At 38.3% G+C, this 20,515-nt stretch overlaps 1 protein-coding gene across 1 annotated transcript in view; it reads left to right on the top strand.

Annotated features, from left to right (window-relative positions):
* Nucleotides 1–3,928: 3,928 nt before the first annotated feature.
* The window catches only part of HSD17B11 (hydroxysteroid 17-beta dehydrogenase 11), a 46,890-nt gene continuing 30,303 nt past the window's right edge, over nt 3,929–20,515 (top strand). Inside the window, exons 1-4 of the mRNA XM_047091363.1 lie at nt 3,929–4,275; nt 11,841–11,948; nt 15,142–15,273; nt 17,111–17,217. Coding sequence (XP_046947319.1) covers nt 4,066–4,275; nt 11,841–11,948; nt 15,142–15,273; nt 17,111–17,217 — 557 coding nt within the window. The 5' untranslated portion in view covers nt 3,929–4,065. The remainder of the gene's footprint in view (nt 4,276–11,840; nt 11,949–15,141; nt 15,274–17,110; nt 17,218–20,515) is intronic.

Below are 20,515 nucleotides of genomic sequence, written 5' to 3'. Positions count from 1 at the left end.
ATACACAACGTCACTCATCAGGGAAATACAAATCAATGCCACACTGAGATACCACCTCACACCGGTCAGAGTGGCTAAAATGAACAAATCAGGAGACTATAGATGCTGGCAAGGATGTGGAGAAACAGGAACCCTCTTGCACTGTTGGTGGGAATGCAAACTGGTGGAGCCGCTCTGGAAAACAGTGTGGAGGTTCCTCAAAATCGAAAATAGACCTACCCTATGACTCAGCAACAGCAATACTAGGAATTTATCCAAGGGATACAGAAGTGCTGATGCATAGGGGCAGGTGTACCCCAATGTTTGTAGCAGCACTTTCAACAGTAGCCAAATTATGGAAAGAACCTAAATGCCCATTACCTGATGAATGGATAAAGAAGATGTGATTTATATATACAATGGAATACTACTTGGTAATGAGAAAGAATGAAATCCTGCTATTTGTGGCAACATGGATAGAACTGGAGGATATTATGCTGAGTGAAGTAAGTCAGAGAAAGAGAGATAGCATATGTTTTCACTCGTATGTGGATCTTGAGAAACTTAAAAGAATTCCATGGGGGAAAAGAAGGCGAAAAAAATAGTTACAAACAGAGAGGGAGGGAGGAAGGCAAAACACAAGAGACTCTTAAACACAGAGAACAAACTGAGGGTTGAAGGGGGGGTGGGGAGAGAGGAACATGGGTGATGGGCATTGAGGAGGCCACTTGTTGGGATGAGTACTGGGTGTTGTATGTAAGCCAGTTTGACAATAAATTATATTTTTAAAAAATCCTTGTTTTAATAGCTGCGCTCAAATGCCTATTAGGGATTAAGTTACCTAATGGTATGAGAGGGAGGTGTTATGAATGTTGTAGGAGTTATGAATAATAGGAAGTATTATGAGTAGTAGGAGTTTTGATTCTTTTGAATTTTCAAAGTGATTTATGGTTGGCTTAGCTTTTCTTCTTTGCCCTAAAAAAGAAGGAAATATAACATAGTGATAATGGCCTAGGTCTAAATTCCAACTCTTCCATTCATACTGTGAGCTCAGGTCATCCTTTGTTTCTTTGTGCATATAATAGACATTTCATCAAACCTACTTCTTAAGACTGTTGGGAAGATAAAATGAAGTGTGCATATGTGAATCACTTAGCATAATGCCTACTTAAGACATCGTTGCTCAAAACATCGTTGAAGCGCTCCACATCCTTACCTTTTTTTTCTCGCTTTTTCAAATGCCATTTCAACAGCTAGAAGGGTAGCCTGAAATTAAGATGCTGCACACAGAAAACATTTTAAACTCTCCCAATGAAAGGCATTTTTAAAAACCACAAACATATAAAATCACATTTTGCCACTGTGTCAAATTAGTAGCTAATTATCACTCACAAAACCATCCACATTATAATTACATTAGTGTAAATTATAACTTACATACAGTTGATAGAATACTGTGCTTTATGTTAACTCATTTGAACTTCACAAGAATCTTGTAGGGTTAAGTATTAGTAACATCCCAATTTTACAAATTAGGAAACATCCTTAGGGAGGTAAAGTCACATACACATATGGGATTCAGGTGTGACTATTTGAAAACACTGGGTTTTTTCCCTACACCAGGGAAGCTCTGGTCAACTTTGTGAGTCAAAACTACCCAGTTCTCTTTAAATACAATTTTCTTAATAGAAAATGTTAGAGAAAGAGCCTGAATATGTATGAAAGTCAACATATATGAAAGTAAATACACACACACGTAAAATGTGATTTCTTTGTATAGGTATTGGGCAAAAACGTTTGACAAATCCTCACCCTGCATCTAGCCCAGTTATGCTTTTACTTGCTGTGGGAACTTTAAAAAATTAATCCAACTGATCTATTTACTTATAAAATGGGGAAATAAATAGCTTTCTTCTCTAGTTCCTAAGAGGCTTTAAAAAAAATCTAATGAGATAATATATGTGGAAAAAAATTCTGGAAACTGTAAACTTTCTATACTATCATAAATGTGGATTTAAGGGCAATAATAAAAACTTGCAGATGATAGAGTGTGAATTCTTTGTGAACTTCACTTTTTTTTTTTTTTAATTTCTTGACATTATACAAATGTGTAGGTAAGCATTTAGCTTCTTGCTGAAAATGTTTTGCTCTCAAGAGGGAAATGTTGGTGGGACCAAAGGAGAATTTAGTCTTTTTTTTTTTTTTAATGTATGTTTATTTTTGAGAGAAAGCGAGTGCAAGGAGGGGAGGGGTAGAAAGAGGGGGACAGAGGATCTAAAGTGGGCTCTGCACTGACAGCAGCAAGCTCGATGTGGGGCTCGAAGTCACGAACAGAGAGATCATCCTGTGAGCCAAATTCTGACACTCAACCAAGTGAGCCACCCAGGTGCCCCGTGAACTTCAATTTTTTGTGATCTTCCTGCCTGTTATTTTCTTAAAGTTTATTTATTTATTGTAATTTTTTTAACATTTATTATTAAGAGACAGAGTGTGAACAGGGGAGGGGCAGACAGAGAGGGAGACACAGAATCGGAAGCAGGCTCCAGGCTCTGAGCTGTCAGCACACAGCCGCACACAGGGCTCAAACTCACAAACCTCAAGATCATGACCTGAGCTGAAGTCAGACGCTTAACCGACTGAGCCACCCAGGCGCCCCTCATTTATTTATTTTTAAATATTTATTTTGAGAAAGAGAGAGAGCACAGTGCTCCAGCTCGCACACAAACAACACAGGGGCAGAGAGAGGCAGACAGAGAATCCCAAGCAGACCACACTGTCAGCACAGAGTCCCTTGCGGGGCGCCATCTCATGAATTGTGACATCATGACCTGACCTAAAATCAGAAGCCCCACACTTAACTTACTGAGCCATCCAGGCACCCCTTCCGGCTTCATAAATATAAATATAAATATAAATATAAATATAAATATAAATATAAATATAAATATAAATATAAATATAAATATAAATAAATATAAACATAAACATAAATAAATATAAATAGTGACCATCTGTCACCGACATGACTGAAGCCTCTTTTCAAAGTACTATAGTGTCTCACAAAAAGCCTAAATTCAATTACTGTCAAAAACTGAATTGAAAAACTGCATGTAACAGACAATTATTAAGCTCTTACTGCACAGAAACCCAGAGTTGGGTCTTTTTTTTTCAGTAACCAATCTCTAGGATTTTTAAAAATACTTATATAAATAGGCTACTAAACCAAAAATTACATAGATAATCTTTATGCAAGGTGATTTTCTATTTTGTTATTCATTCTGGAGGCAATGATTTATTAACCTGGATAAAGATGCAATTACCAAAGTGTAATATATATATATATATATATATATATATATATATATATACACATTTTTTTTCACAAGTTCTAACAGGTTGAGTGAAAAAGGTTATCCAAAAAATATATACTGGTGTTCCTTGTGGAAACAATCCCCTATGATACGATCTGATTTTTCCTGGACCTTGATTATTGCTGTCCTTGAAAGGACAACATTTTCTCTGCTCTCCGGGAATCGAGCTTAGTTCAAACTAAAATGTGAGGCAGCATAATTTTTCGGGGCGGGCTTGGAGGGTATGGAACAACTGACCCCTCTCTCCACGTTCCTTTCAAGACAGGAAACTACATTTGCATCCCTTCGCTAATGATGGGCATCAAGTTTCAAAGAAGCGTCTGACCTGGGCCAGGGACACTGTCAGCTATGTTTGTAACTTTGAGAGGAAAGCAGGCGGCAGCTAAGCGTAGATGGTCGGCTCTCGAGACCCGGAGGTAGTGGGTCAAATAGGACCAGAAGGGGAAGACTTGCCCTCCTCCGGACTTTGTCCCTCCCAGATTTCTGAGCTGGCGAGCAGCAGCTCCGCACTGCAGCCCGAGCCAATTGTGAAAGGCTGAACGAAGCCCAGCCCAGCGGAAGGAAAGGTTTCAGAGTTGTTTGTTTCTCCCTGATAAAGGAGCCCTTCCTTGCTTTTGCTTCTATTCTCTCTGGTATTGGACGGAACAACCCTCCAGAAGCAATTTAGAGTGATTGGTGAAAGGAAACACACCAAAAGCTCGCAGCAACAAAAAGGATGAAATTCTTTCTGCAGTGTCTTCAGCTTCTGCCCTTACTGATCATCTTCAGTTTAGAGTCGCTTCTGAAGCTTTTCATTCCTAAGAAGAGAAAATCAGTTACTGGAGAAATCGTCCTGATTACTGGAGCTGGACACGGAATTGGGAGACTAACTGCCTATGAATTTGCGAAACTTAAAAGCAAACTGGTTCTGTGGGATATAAATAAGGTAATAGTGCTCACTCTGTTTTACTTTTTGGCACCTTTGATCTGTAGACAGGGATGCATTCTGTAGGCAACATCCCCTTCCAGCATCTCTATAAAGTAGGTAGAAAAAACTACTATTGGTATTTTATAGATTCATTAATGTGTTTATGATTACAGGATAAATGGACTTAGACAATATAGGATTCCCAGTTACTACCCATCACTAATTTGGCATTGTAAACATATACTTCCTTTTGCCCTGAAAATAATTTGTAATCTCCTCCAAAGCCTGATTTCGCTGACCCTTCTATCTTAATCAGATGGGGAAAGTAATCGTTTTAAACTAGTCTATTAAAAGTAAGAGGTTTGCACCTGTTAAGAAAAAAAAAAAATCCTACTGGCCATTACTGAGATAAGTGGGTTTAAAAAGATAGCCAACACGGGGCGCCTGGGTGGCGCAGTCGGTTAAGCGTCCGACTTCAGCCAGGTCACGATCTCGCGGTCCGGGAGTTCGAGCCCCGCGTCGGGCTCTGGGATGATGGCTCAGAGCCTGGAGCCTGTTTCCGATTCTGTGTCTCCCTCTCTCTCTGCCCCTCCCCCGTTCATGCTCTGTCTCTCTCTCTGTCCCAAAAATAAATAAACGTTGAAAAAAAAAAAAAAATAGCCAACAGAAAGCAACATTATTGGATCATAGCAGTTGCCAAAAGTAACTTTTAAAATAATCTTTTTGTTAAAAACGATATAAAAGAAAAAACTCTTTGAGGTGCCTGGATGGCTCAGTCAGCAGAGCGTGTGCCTCTTGATCTCGGAGTCGTTGAGTTCAGGCATGAAACTCCACATCATGAGTGGAGTGGCAGAAACTCCACATCAGGCATAGAGTTTACTTTAAAAATAAAACGAAATAAAAAATTTAAAAGAAAGAAAAGAAAAAAAAACCTCTTCAATGTACACAGTGTTTTACAAGAATAGGTGTAGGCTTAAGGAAGAGAGGAGGACTTTGAATCTAATCTTTTATTTGGCCAATGGTAGATGGGCAGAGAGGTTTCCAGAAGGCACCTGAAGGCCTGAAATGCCATCCCTTACACGTTAGTCAGCACCCAGTGCTGTAAACAAGAATTTAGGGATTGCAAATTTAGATGAGAGTTCACCCAATGAGTGTGTGATTGAGATAGCATTTTTTGAATATCTGTTGCATAGATTGTTAAGAACACAGTGCCAAACAGGACATAGGGTCCCCTGCCTTCAATCTCATAGGGAAAATAGACTTTAAATAATTATGTGCAATGAAAGATACAAACGAGGCCCAGTCCAATCTGATGTGGTCACTGGTGGTGAATGTCTGGCAGGTTGGTATGGTCAGACTCAGCAGAGCTCTCCACTTCTTCACAAGCTACCTTCTAACTTCATAGAGCTTTAGGTTCCTTTTCTGTAAAATGAATAAAATAACAGTACTTGCCTTAAATTATACCAAGTAGCAGATATACCAAATAGCATGCACAAAGCATTTAGCAGTGTCTGGCACATGGTAAACACACATTAGTTCTTATTCACAAAGTGAAGTTTAAGCTACCATTGAAGAATTCAGGTATAAGTATTAGGTTACACATCTGTGTTAATGACTCCCAATGCCCTGTGCCCATTTGTACAATTTTTTTCTGCTTTGGAGTCAAGTGCTTTTATCCAACAAGTATTTATTGAGCACCTACTATCTGCCAGACACTGTTCTAATGCAGAACTGAGGACACAGCAGTGAGAAAAACACAAACCTTATGAACTAGGGACAATAAACAGGACATGCTGTATAATAAACTATGTAATTGCTGGATGGTGATAAGTATAAAGAAAAAGTGTGAAAGGGGAGAGGGACTTTGTATGGTAGGTGGAGGACAGGGATCGTGTTGATCTTATACACAAAACCTCACTGAGATGGAGATAGTTGAGTCAAGATCAGAAGAGGCTAAGGGTGCAGTGAGCCCCTCACCTGTCTCTGCAGAAAGGGATCAGCAAATGCAAAGCCTGGCACAGAGTGAGGGAAAGGAGAGAAGTAAAAGAAAAGTCTAGATCTGTGCTTTCCAACACAATGGTTAGTAATAGCTATTAGCCACTTGTGGCTGTTGAGCATTTGAAATGTGACTCATCTGAATTCTGACATAGGTGTAAATACACACAGGATTTCAAAGACAGTATGAAAAAAAGTATGTTGAATATCTTACAGCTTTTCTGTGGATTACATATTGAAATAGAATATTTCATTATAATAATAAATATTCCAAAATAATATTTTGGATTACTTTCAGTTAAATAAAACATATTACTAAATTAAATTTTATTTTCTCAGGTGTGGCTAGCAGAAAAATTGAAATTAAGTACATGGCTCACACTATATTTTTATGAGACAGTGCTGGTCTAGAAACTTAAGTAGCAGCAGCTCCAGACCATAAAGTTTCCTGTAAACTATTGTTTGTGCTTTGGCTTTTCCTGGGAGAGCCAATGGAGGATTTTGAGACAGATTCTAGGCTGCTGGGGGGCAGGGAGAGCGGTTAGGAGACCCGCAGTAATCCAAGCAAGAGATGATGCTGGTTTTGTAGGCCAGAGAGGTAGTAAGGGAAGTGGCAGACAATCAAGAATAATGTAGTATTTGTTAAATTTATTTCATTTAAATAAGCCTTCAACAATTTTGAGATTATATCCTTCATATATATATATATATATATATATATATATATATGAAACTGTGTTAGTTTTAATGTCCTTATTTGGCCACATAAAAGATTGGCAGTCCAGGGTGCCTGGGTGGCTCAGTCGGGTAAGCGTCCTGTTTGGGCTCAGGTCATGGTCTGGCAGTTTGTGAGTTCAGGCCCCTTGTCTGGCTCTTCACTGCCGGCTCGGAGCCTGGAGCCTGCTTCGGATTCTTGTCTCCCTCTCTCTGCCCCACCCCTGCTTGTTCTCTCTCAAGAATACATAAACATTAAAATTAAAAAAAAAAAAAAAAAAAAAGATTGGCAGTCCTGGTTCAGTATATACACCACAGTCCACTTCCCTTGAAATTTTGCATATTTTAAAATTATGAAAGTCTGAGAACCACTAAACCTGACTGGGGAGGAGAGTAGAGTGGAAATTTCAAGCAGTCCATCCAGGCAGCAGATCCTAGAGACTTCTGGGCTGGTGGCTCAGTGGAGAAGGAATGAAAAAAGAGAGTTTCAGATTGTTTTCAGAACAAGCAGGAAGCAGGGAGGGGCCAGATCAAATTCTTCCTCCAGGGTTCAAAGACAGATTGTCTCCAGAGATAATTTCTCAGATTAAGTCAAGCAGCAAGGTTAGCCAGGTCCAAAGATATCCTACTCAGGGCAGAAGTCTTCCATCTTCCTACTCGTCCTGAGGTCCATAAAAAAGGAGCATGAATTTCAGGAGGGATTAGTGGTGGCTTCAGGTTTCTTATTCTACTGAGACTCATGCCATGAATTCCTTATTGCTTAATGTAGATATTCTCACATTTCTTGACCATTCTCACCCCATGCCTCATTAGATAAGTCTGTGAAGATAAGTTTATAGAAAGTGCTGAGCACCTAGTTAGTATATACTCAAAGACTTTATCGAATGGAAAAGTGAATTAATGAATGGGAAAAAGCAATGGAAATAATCAGAAAAACTTATAGAAGTTTAGTAGTCTAGGTAATGAACAAAGAGTTTTAGTTGTAGGGATAGAGGACAAAGGATTAGTAAGGACTTAAAGGAGAGCCCAGGATTAAAAATTGAGAACTGCATCCAACATACTAGGGAAAAAGGTTAACACAGGAAATCTTGAAGAATGATGAGCAGTTCCACTGGGCTGAGAAAATGTTAAGGATCTGCTTATTTTTTACTTCTCACCAAATGAATATGGAGGCTGTCTAAAATTTTTCCTGGCAGAATTTTAAACTTAAATTTCTTGCATTAAAAAAAAAACTTAAGAGACTCTTAAAAACTGAGAATAAACTGAGGGTTGATGGGGGGTGGGAGGGAGGGGAGGGTGGGTGAAGGGCATTGAGGAGGGCACCTGTTGGGATGAGCACTGGGTGTTGTATGGAAACTAATTTGACAATAAATTCCAAATAAATAAATAAATAAATAAATAAATAAATAAATAAATAAAATCTTTTCTGGCATAGTTCAAAAGGTGTGGAGTGCCAACCTTGGCCCTAAGTGAGAAAGACCAGGGAAGTAGGAAAAGTGTGACTGCCAGTGTAAAGGAAGGGCATATTTGCCAGCACCCACTCTGTGCATTGACAGAGCCAACCAGTACTAAGCAAATCTCTGCAAATGAAATACATGGCAAATGGAGTTTAATTGCAAAATCTGTTCCAAATAAGAACCGAACTTTGTACAGACCCAAAGAATCAGTGCAATATACTTGCTGAAACTTTTTTTTTTATAGTGGGAAAGTATGTATAACAAAAATTTCTGTTTAACCATTTTTGAGTTTAGTTGTGTTAAGTACATTCACGTCGTTATGAAATGACCTCTCCTGGCCAGGTCCAGAACTTTTTCATCATTGCAAACTGAAACTTTGCACCCCTTAAACAATTGCTCCCCAGCCTCCTCTCCCCCAGCCTTCAGCAACCACCGTTCAACTTCCTGTCACTGTGTATTTGACTATGCTGGGTATCTCAAATAACTAGAATTTTGCAATATTTGTCCTTTTGTTTCTGGCTTGTTTCACTAAGCTTAATATCATCAAGGTTCATCTATGCTGTAGAATGTGTCAAATTTTTATACTTTTTTTTTTTTTTACTTTTTTTTTTTAACATTTATTTTGAGACAGAGAGAGACAGAGCATGAACAGGGGAGGGGCAGAGAGAGAGGGAGACACAGAATCTGAAACAGGCTCCAGGCTCTGAGCTGTCAGCACAGAGCCCAACGCAGGGCTCGAACTCACGGACCGTGAGATCATGACCTGAGCCGAAGTCGGATGCTTAACCGACCAAGCCACCCAGGCTCCCTTCAAATTTTTATACTTTTGAAGGCTGAATAACATTCCATTTTGTATGTATACTACATAAATGCAATATACTTTTTTTAATTTTATTTTTTTATTTCGAGTTTTAATTTACATTCCAGTTACTTAACTTATATGGTAAAATTGGTTTCAGGTGTAGAATTTAGTGATTCATCGCTCACATATAACACCCAGTGCTGGACACAAGTTCCCTCCTTAACCATCACCCAGTTAGCCCATCCCCCACCCACCTTCCCTCAGGCAACTCTCCATTTGTTCTCTGTAGTTAAGAGTAAAAAAGAGTCTCTTCTGGTTTGCTTACTCTCTTTTTTTTTCTTTCCCTTCCCCTACATTCATCTGTTTTGTTTCTTGAATTCCACATATGAGTGAAATCATATGATATTTGTCTTTCTCTGACCTATTTCACTTAGTATAATACACTCAAGCTCCAACCACTTCGTTGTAAATGGCAAGATTTCATTCTTTTTCATGGCTGAGTAATGAAATCTACTTTTAAAGGAAAGAGCCAAAAGCTGCCTGTTAGGTACTGGAGGGCAACATAAGGTTTCAGTGTCCCTTGGGGAGTAAGGGCTCCTCTCCAGAGTGTACAACAGTTTGTGTGAGAGATTTCAGTAAAAGGGAAAATACCCTATTTCCTTTTATTGCTACAGTTAATTAAGTTCAGTGAGCAAACTGCACATTCTTTCCATAGCTCTCCAGATTTGGGTTTTCTGCAAGAGTAATTGCAGGTTACTAGCAAATTCGCAACACTAGTATTCTGTTCTACCATTCTTTCTGTGGGTAAATGTAGTAAGTCCATCCACTTGTGGGTTAGCTGACAATAATTTCTTGGCTTGCAGTGTTCACAGACTAAAACTCAATCCAAGGTATTATTTGAGACATTCTTCAAAATAAAAAGAAGCTACAAAATTGGTAAAGGCAAACCAACAAGCAAAAATGGAAACAAAAAAAGGGAAAAACCAAACAACTCTATGGTCTGATCCTGAGTTTAAGTGACAAAATCAGTGCTCCAAATTGGGCTCATCATTCCGTTTCTCAAATCTGCTCATGACCTCCATCTGACTTGTTGCAACACCTTGTTGCGAGTTACATAAACTAAAAAGCAAGGACTTCAGCTTTGGTTCTTCCCACCTTCCTCATCCAGTCACCAAGTCCTGCTGATTTTACCTCCTAAAGATATATTTTAAGGCTCATTCTCTTCTCTGCATTCTTTCTAGTAGTGCCACAATTAAACTTGTATCATCTCTTGGCTGAATCATTGGAACTGCCTACTAATTTTTCTCTCTTCCTGCAGTGTTGACCCCTAAAATCTGTCTTCCATGCTTTAGTAAGAGTAATCAGTAAAATACTGACTATATGACATGTAATACTAACTATATTATAACAAATCTGAGTCCATAATTTAATCAGTGACTCCCCACTGAGTTTTTGGATAAAACTTAGTATGTCATACAATGCCCTTTAATCTGGACTCCTGCTGGCCTTGAACTTTATGACTCAGCAACACCAGTCTGCTGATATTTTTTCCCACTGGACCTTTCTCCTATCCATCCCTTTGTTTACACTCTGCCCGGCATGCCTTTTTCCTTCTCTTTACCTGGCTGTTCTACTCACCCTTAAGATCCAACTCTGGTACCTCTTCTTCTAGAATTGTATTGCATGTCCCTCCTTTGTTGTGTTCCCATAACTCTCTGTATATTGTTCTGTTATTATGCTTACCACAGTGCATTAATGTGAACCATATGACACTGCCATTATTCAGTCCTTTATTCTGACACTAACAATTTCATATGTCCCACCTAAGTCTTATTTTAGGTTTCTTTCTACTACACTGTGAGCTGGCTAAGGTCTATTCTCTGTCTCCTTCATATTTGTGTCCACCAGGTTCTTCCAAGCACTGTGATTAAAAATTAAAATGTTAAAGGAATGAGTGAATGAATGGATGAATGAACGTAATTAACCCTTTATCTATTTATTTTGCAGCCGGAAATGTACGTGAATAGTTTTTTAGTGACATAAAAAAAAAAGCTTAATGTTATTTTTTAAAATCTTGAAATGGAATACATACATGCATATATTCACAAAGTGTGTAAAATTCATGACTACAAAATTATTATTTTAAGATTTTTTTGTTTGTTTATTTTTGAGAGAGACACCTAGTGCAAGCAGGGGGAGGGACAGAGAGAGAGAGAGAGGGAGAGAGAGAGAGAGAGAGAGAGAGAGGGAGACACAGAACCCTAAGCAGGCTACAGGCTCTGAGCTGTTAGCACAGACCCAGATGTATGGTTTGAACTCATAAACCATGAGATCATGACCTAAGATGAAGTTGGACACTTAACCAGCTGAGCCACTCAGGTGTCCAAGATTTTTATGTTCCTTAAAAAAGGTTGCTTTAAGTTCAGTTCAGAATAAAAGGAGCTAGTCAAAGTAGTGAGAGCAAAGTGTACCTGCATCCCTGCCAAAAATGCATCCAGGTAAATTATTGCTAAATGCTAGTTAAAACAACCTGACTATCCTTCATTATTTTCAGTTGTTGATACAGGTTCATGTTATTTATTTTGTTCTCTTTTTTTTGTTGTTGCTTTTCCTAGCACGGAATTGAGGACACAGCTGCGGAATGCAGGAGACTGGGTGCGAAGGCTCATGCCTTTGTGGTAGACTGCAGTAATCGAGAAGATATTTACAGCTCTGCAAAGAAGGTGAAATTTTACATTTGGTTAGGATCGTGTCATGTCAGAGCTAGGAGGGATTCTGGAGGTGGCCTCGTCATGATGCAGACAAAGTAGCAGAAGTTTTGTGACTTGCCCAAGGTTGGGCAGCCAGCTCGTGGCAGACCCAGAACTAGAATCTAGAACTGAGGTTCCCAGACTTTGGTGTGTTCTGGAATCTTCCAGAGAGCTTTTTAAAAAATAGATACCCCAAAGGTTTCTTTCAGTAAATCAAGGCCTGGACCCAGGAATCTGCATGTATAATACCTTACACACCCACACCTCACCCATCTAATTCTGCTACAGGTAAATTCTTGGATGACACTGCGAAACACTGTCAGGGTCTTCTGACACCCAAAGAACTGGGTTAGGGAGTTAGGATAAATTCAATTGCTTATCAGGCTTTGATCATAGATAGATAGATTTCTATAAAGCATTATTTGCTTTTTCTGTATATAACTGAGATATGCTATGTATATATATCATGGAGTTTCACTCTGAACACATTCGTACATATACTTGTTAACTAAATACTACGATAGTAAGAAGAATCAGTAGAATTACCTGGTCAAATTCCTTAAAATACACATTCCTGGACCTCACCCCCAGATAATCTGATTTCAGCACAGTATAAAGATTCTGATTCGAGCAGCTTTGAGAACCTCTTTGTTTAGGGAATTTTAGTTTGAGGACATTTTGAACTTCTATTCTTGAATTGTAATCTTTTATTTCAAACTGATGCCTCTATTACTGGTGAGGCCTGAGCTCAGACAAAAGAATAAGTGAAAATTACCCGGGCTAGTGGTGGGAAATAACTTTCCTGGAAGGGGGTACAGTAAGAGCAGGGCCTGTAGGTAAGAAACGTCTGCACTTAACAATAACTGTTTTACTTAAAATTAACAATGGTTTTCCTTCATAGAGACCTACATGCTTCCGGTTAATACTAGGTGTATCACTGCAAGTTTCTTAACCCCTCTGTGCCTACGTTTTCTCAATTATAAAATGGGGATCACAGCAGCACCTACCTCAGGGTTGTTAGGAGAATTAAGTGAATTAATGACGTAAAGTTTTTATATCAGTGCCTGGCACACAGTAATCACTTCTAGACTCATCTTGGAATAAGCTGTTCTGGAAAAGATAATTTCATTATTTGAACCTATTCCATGTGTTTTAACCATGCTGTTTTTTTTTACTGAAATTGCTCAAGGATAAACTATATGCTTAAACAGAATATACACAATGGCATGTGATTATCAGATATTCTGAAGTTGTTTTGATGTGGTTATTTTATTTTTTTTTTTTTTAATTTTTTTTTTCAACGTTTATTTATTTTTGGGACAGAGAGAGACAGAGCATGAACGGGGGAGGGGCAGAGAGAGAGGGAGACACAGAATCGGAAACAGGCTCCAGGCTCTGAGCCATCAGCCCAGAGCCTGACGCGGGGCTCGAACTCACGGACCGCGAGATCGTGACCTGGCTGAAGTCGGACGCTTAACCGACTGCGCCACCCAGGCGCCCCATTGATGTGGTTATTTTAGTATCAGAACATTTTTATGTCACCTGTTTAAACTCATGACTTTCTTTTTTATTTTTTAAAAATTTTAAGTTTATTCATCTTAGAGAGAAAGAGAGAGAAAGAGCATGCGCATAAGCGGGGGAGGGGCAGAGAGAGAGGGAGACAGAATCTGAAGCAGGCTCTGAGCTGTGGACGTAGAGCCCAACACAGGGCTCAAACCCACGAAGTGTGAGATCATGCCCTGAGCTGAAGTCAGACGCTTAACCTACAGCCACCCAGACTCCCCATGCCTTGCTTCCATTATTGAGCCATTATTGAGAAATGTGCAAACCAGACATTCACACTGTGGGGAGACAATAGATGCAGATGGGGAACTCAAGTATGAAGGAAGGGACAAGTGTGTCTGGGTAAATGCTTTGACAGTGTAAAAGAATCAAAGTCCTGTTACTTTGAAGGCGTTATAGCAGCTCCATCATTTCAACCACATACATGTCCTGTTTTTTTCAATATCTTAGGGGCATTATTCTGAACAACAGTTTTCATTTTGTGCTAGAGATGTGGGTATACGTACCAATAGTGTTGATCAAAGGCCAAATACCTTAGCTTGACACTTTAATAATTTAAATACAACCTGATGAAATTCATTTCTGTCTGACAAGCCTTCAGCAGTTGGCACATCATGTCCTGCTGGGTTGCTGATGCGTATTCCACCTCCTGGCTTCCTTTCTGTTTGAGGTCTGAGGTTTGAGGCTTGTCTTGGGCTCTGAGGTCAGAAGATCTGGGAGAGTCTCAGCTCCATGTGACCTTTAGTAGCCATGTGATCTAGGGCAAGAAACAGGCATTCAGTGTTTCATGTTCCTCCTCTCTAAAGTAAGCGTACCAGGAGTTGCAGGCTCATAGAATTATTGTGAGAATTAAATGAGATAAATAATGAAATCGTGCAAAATGCATAGCACAATTAAAGCCTTTAATAGGCTATTTGTCACGTCCTCCTCAGTCCCCCAGCACACTGCAACACTATCTAATAATGGTAACTCCTAACAGAAGTTAGCTTTTATTTAGAACACAATGTATAACAGAATGCATTGTAACTCTAGGGTCCAACCACCAAGAAGCTTAGTTACTCAAAGCACCGTAAAAATATCAGATAAGATATTCTTTTGTTGCCAGCCCATAGGCCAACTGCCACCAGGGGAAGATAGTTGGTGAACAATAGAATGGAGTGACAGACCACAAAAATAAAGCAATAGAAGGTGTGACTAGCTTAATGGTATAATCAGTTTTACATAGTTTCTTATGTAGTCCCTGCATTTGCCAATTGATTTTTTTTTTGCTTACCCTTTGAAGTAGTATTTAAAAAATAAATGCTAGGTTTTTGTCACCGGTTTTGTTTTTATTTGCCAGATGCCTCTCGGGTATAATAAATAGAGCAAAGTCAAGAGACTAAATTGCAAAAGAAAATTTCTACCTGCCAGACTTCCAGGTCTAGCTGTTTTGAAATTAAGTAGCTAAGATTAAAAAGTTCTTTTTTCCATTTTGGCACATAGATTACAAAACTACTCTTTTTTTCACATCTGATGTAAAAAACACGTAGTTCTTTAATGATCCTTGCATGCAAACCTTCCTTTGTAACTCTTAATGATGCAGATATTTGTCTTATTTTTAAAGGTGAAAGCAGAAATTGGAGATGTTAGTATTTTAGTAAATAATGCTGGTGTAGTCTACACATCGGATTTGTTTGCTACACAAGACCCTCAGATTGAAAAGACTTTTGAAGTTAATATACTTGCACATTTCTGGGTAGGTATGACTTCTTTTACAAGAACATTCCCTTTTGTAAAACCCAAAGACTATGTTTAAAGTAGAGCTTTCAGTAGACATAAAGATGTGTCAAATCAATACTGAAGTTTTCTCCAGGCACTAAGGATAATGTCATACAAAGAGGTCATTTTTGAGGGTGCCTGGCTGGTGCCATCAGAAGAGCATGCAACTCTTGATCTCAGAGTCATGAGTTCGAGCTCCATGTTGGATGTAGAGATTACTAAAAAAAATAAAGAAACTTTAAAAAAACAAGTCAATTTTCTTTTATTTTTTAAGAATTTTTTAGTGTTTATTCATTTTTGAGAGAGAAGGGGGGAGGGACAGAGAGAGAGGGAGACACAGAATCTGAAGCAGGCTCCAGACCCCAGGCTCCCAGCTATTAGCACAGAGCCTTACATGGGGCTCGAACCCATGAACAGCGAGATCATGACCTGAGCCAAAGTCGGGCGCTCAACCAACTGAGCCACCCAGGTGCCCCCCAAAGAAGTCAATTTTCTTTCTTCCCTTTTTTTTTAATGTTTATTTATTTTTGAGAGAGAGAGAGACTGAGCATGAGTGGGGGAGGGGCAAAGAGAGAGAGGGAGACACAGTCTCCAAAGCAGGCTCCAGGCTCCAAGCTGTCAGCCCAGAGCCTGTCGTGGGGCTCGAACCATGAGATATGACCTGAGCCAAAGTCGGAAGCTCAACTGACTGAGTCACACAAGTGCACCCAAACAGTCAATTTTCATGCTGTGGTCAAATCTCATCAACCATTTTCCCTCCCCGCCCCTTAAAAATATTAATAATAATAATTAATTAATAATAAACTTCAGCTGTTATATATGTTTTAATTTTGAACTGGATTCTTAAAAAAAATTAAAAACAAAAATAAACTAGATTCTCACATCTCTATGTGATCTTATTTATGAAAGAAGGAATTAGAGATAATCCAAGTCCTCGTCTGTGGTTCTGTTAAAAGTGAGCCCAGTTTGCTTTTCAGATTCTCAGGAGACTCAGGCCTTGAGTATTTTCTGGCCCCAAAGCTGCAAACTTTATTATAAATCTCACCATTCAAGGTCTATAGATTATATATATAGAGAGAAAAAAAAAAAAGAATTTCTGAAGAGGCTGAAAATTGCCCAAATAGCCCATTCCTGAAAGGGCCTCTCAAAGTTTTCTTGGATGTCAGTTTGGGAAGCATAATCTCAAAAGAATGTTGGAGTTGGTAAAAATGCAGTATTATCTTATGTCAGTATTTCCAAGTTATTGACCTATGTCTTTGTATTTTTATAACTTACAAGTTTGCCTGTCTTTCTGCCTCTGTTAGAATGTAGGGCATTGCCTTAATTGTTTTTGAATCCTCATCACATAATAGGTGCTCAGTAAATATTTATTGCATTCGGTGACTACTAGAAGATTGCTGTTCACTTCAGTATTTTGGTAAATGACATAACCAAACTATTTGCTAACAATTTCACATTGCATATAAATTCTTTTGATAACTATAGATTATTATATCTATTCAATATATGAAATGATAGAAAGTATCAGTGACAAAAGGTAAAGAGAGGACCAGGGCATATTAGAAGTTCACAATTGAAGTGAAATGGATTCTTAAAGTTTTCAGTATCCATTGCCTTGCTTAATTAGTTTTTCTAATCCAGGCATCCTATCCATTTGCCTCATGTGGCCACATTTGGCAGTTAATCTAAATTTTTTTTTCTTTTATACTAGGAAAATGTTAATGAAGTATAGCTTTGTCTGGAAATCTTCCCAATAGGTCTACAAAATCAGAAATAACAATATACCATTGTCTCTTAATCAACACTATTTCTAGACTACAAAAGCATTTCTTCCAGTGATGATGAAGAATAATCATGGCCATATTGTCACTGTGGCTTCAGCAGCTGGGCATACTGGGGTCCCCTTCTTACTGGCATATTGGTAAGTCAGGATGTGGTTCCTTAATTTGTTCCTAACTTGTATGTGATTTCTTACCCTAATGAAAACTACCATTAATGATGATAAACTTGAAGTTGCCGAAATAGTCAGTTGCACAGTCTCTTGTACAATAGCTTTATCAATCATTAATCCTCTCCAGGCTGACCATTCTAGAGGTGGCTGCAGGGAAATTGTCCAATTAGAAGGCAGCTCTTAAAGCACTTCTCATCCCTTGTAGGAGCAAGAAATTATACAACAAGAGTAATCTTTTTGTACCATGAATAAAAGTTAATAATTTTTAATAAAGTAACTTTGTGGAAACAAAGTAGTATAAAGAGAAAGTATAATCCAGGATTCTAAATGTTGTAAACATCTAAATAGTGGAATTGTTGTAAAAAAAAAAAAACTATAATAGTTATCCATTTAGAAATCCCTGCCATTGTAATAAGTGAAGAACTTAACTATCACAAGCAGGTAACAGTAATGGTGTGCTCCACTGTATACTGTAAAGACAATTCTTTGCAATATAGTGAGGCCACCATAGCCAACAGGAACCTACGAGTTGCACACACCTCAACAGTGCTTGGCCAATTTCTAGAAACAACAGATATAGTTGTATGCGTATAAATATATAAACACAGGCATGGGTGGGTATCTTGTTTTTATATAATATCTACACGTGTATACATACATATGTATGCATATATATAAAAGATATATATCTTGCATTTAAAAGTTTGCAAGGTGGGAATGCAAGCTGGTGCAGCCATTTGAAAACAGTAAGGAGGTTCCTCAAAAAATTAAAAATAGAACTACCCTACAACCCAGCAATTGCACTACTAGGTATTTATCCAAGGGACATATGCACCCCAATGTTTATAGCAGCACTATCAACAGTAGCCAAAGTATGGAAAGAGCCCAAATGTTCATCGATGGATGAATGGATAAAGAAGAAGTGGTATATATATACAATGGAGTATTACTCAGCAATCAAAAAGAATGAAATCTTGCCATTTGTAACTACGTGGATGGAACTGGAAGGTATGATGCTAAGCGAAATTAGTCAGAGAAAGACAAATATCATATGACTTCACTCATATGAGGACTTTAAGAGATAAAACAGATGAACATAAGATAAAGGAACACAAAAATAATATAAAAACAGTGAGGGGGACAAAACATAAGAGACTCTTAAATATGGTGAACAAACAGAGGATTACTGGAGGGGTTGTGGGAGGGGGATAGGCTAAATGGGTAAGGGGCATTAAGGAATCTACTCCTGAAATCATTGTTGTGCTATATGCTAACTAATTTGGATGTGAATTTAAAAAAATAAAATTAAAAAAAAAGAAAAATATGATAAGATGGTCCACAGTAATTAACTCATATATATTAGTATTTCCCAATATGTTAAGGAAAAGGCAGGTATATCTACTGAAAGTGCCCAAGGAACAGCTTGAACTTTTTAGGTAGGTTAACCAATGAAGAAACTTATATTCTATAATTAAAATAGAATCAACTTTTATCCAGAGAATGCAGTAATTTAGCCTTAATGACTGACATTTGACAGGGGAGACCAAGGTCATTCTAAGACGTCTGATTCTTAAGTTGCACTCTTTACAATCTTTCCACAAAACTCATCTCCCATAGGAAACCAAATCAAATCATTATTTGATATGCCTTAAGGTTACTAAAGATGAGGAGAATAAATTGTTTTAGTGTCTAGACATTTTCCTTTAACAAAAGTTGTTAATATCCTGGTCAGAAACCATGCCTAATTATGTGTTCTCTACTGCACTTGGACCTCAATACCTATTAAGTAACAACAGCAACAAGAGGGGTGTGTGGTTCCCAGCCTCATCCCTAGACTGTTGCAAAACTCCTCTGTCACATGGTATGCATAAGCTAAGACTTTCCCATCCAGTCCAAAAGGAAATAGTCCAGAAACAATTCAGTTATCTTTTACCTGAGGGTCCCATATACTGTGGGTATAGTAAGTAATTCATGAATGTTTATCTTCCTTGAAAAGTCAAGATGAGCTTCCTGTGCTTCTGTTTATCTGTTTTGTTTTGTGTTTACTATTTGATCTCTCATGAACAGTTCATTGTAGCTTTATCCAGAAGCCATTGAAATGAGAGTTATCTAATTATCTTTGAACTTTACTGCAGTGGCAGAAATCATTCTAAGCATTGTAATTTGTGTATTACATATCTTAGTGATGTTAAAGATGGAATTTATTTTCTAATGTGACCTTGTGGCATGTACTATAACCCCCAAAAGCCTGTAACTATATTTTCTAATATGGCACAAAAAAGTATATAGACACTTATTAAATCTGGAATTATGTGAAAAAAATAAATAAAAGTTTGCAAGGATATATACCAAGCCATTTTACTCAAACCACACCTAGAGAGTGGTTATTCTTTGGTAATGACAAGTAATTTTATTTTGTTCATCTATATTTTCTGTCTTCCTTTCCTTCCCTTCCCTCCCTTTTCCTTTCTTAACATATATTTGTTTTCTAATAGTTTCTAAAATGGGGTGCCTGGGTGGCTCGGTTGGTTGAATGTTTGACTTTTGTTTTTGGCTTAGGTCAAGATCTTACATTTCATGAGTTTAAACCCTACATTGGACCCTGCACTGGTAATGGGAAGCCTGCTTGGGATTCTCTCTCTCTCTCTCTCTCTCTCTCTCTCTCTCTCTCTCTGCCCCTTCCCCACTTACTCTCTCCATCTCCCTTGAAATGAATAAATAAACTTAAAAACATTTTCTTATGAACATAGACTTGGATTGAGTTTTTGGGTTTTGGGGGGGTTTTGTTTGTTTTTTAAGATGAAATAGCTGTTGAAGCAGTTACAGAACAGATGTGTGATGCAGATCATGTATTGTCTCTTTCAAACCCAGTTTAGGTTAGGTGATTGTCTCCTGGCCATCAAAGGCTCACATCATTTGGCATTGTTTTCCTTGATGAAAGCTAGCTGCAGGTGTTGCTACTCAGCTACTACACGAATTTCTACTCTTTGCCAGATTCTTAGTCCCCAGGCATTGAGGTAACCCAAGAGAATCAGAGGATCCAACAAGGGCTGTGAATGCCCTGTCATGCTTCCTCCTCTTTGCCATGGTAAATACTGTAACTCTCTTGATTCTAATTTGATTCTACTCCACTGAATGTTTAGCTATGAAAACCAAGAGAGAACATGTTCTGTATGAGAAACTATTGATAGTGCTTTCAGCAGAAGTAAAAGTTCTCATCAAGTGTTGTCAAAGCAGGAACGACACACACAGTTTGTGCGCAGATTGC

This window comes from Lynx rufus, unplaced genomic scaffold (assembly GCF_022079265.1).
Source record: "Lynx rufus isolate CCGP_SWC_20201006 ecotype Redwood Valley unplaced genomic scaffold, mLynRuf1.p SCAF_3, whole genome shotgun sequence".
Classification (NCBI taxonomy): Eukaryota; Metazoa; Chordata; class Mammalia; order Carnivora; family Felidae; genus Lynx; species Lynx rufus.
This window is presented reverse-complemented; position numbering and strand designations above follow the sequence as displayed.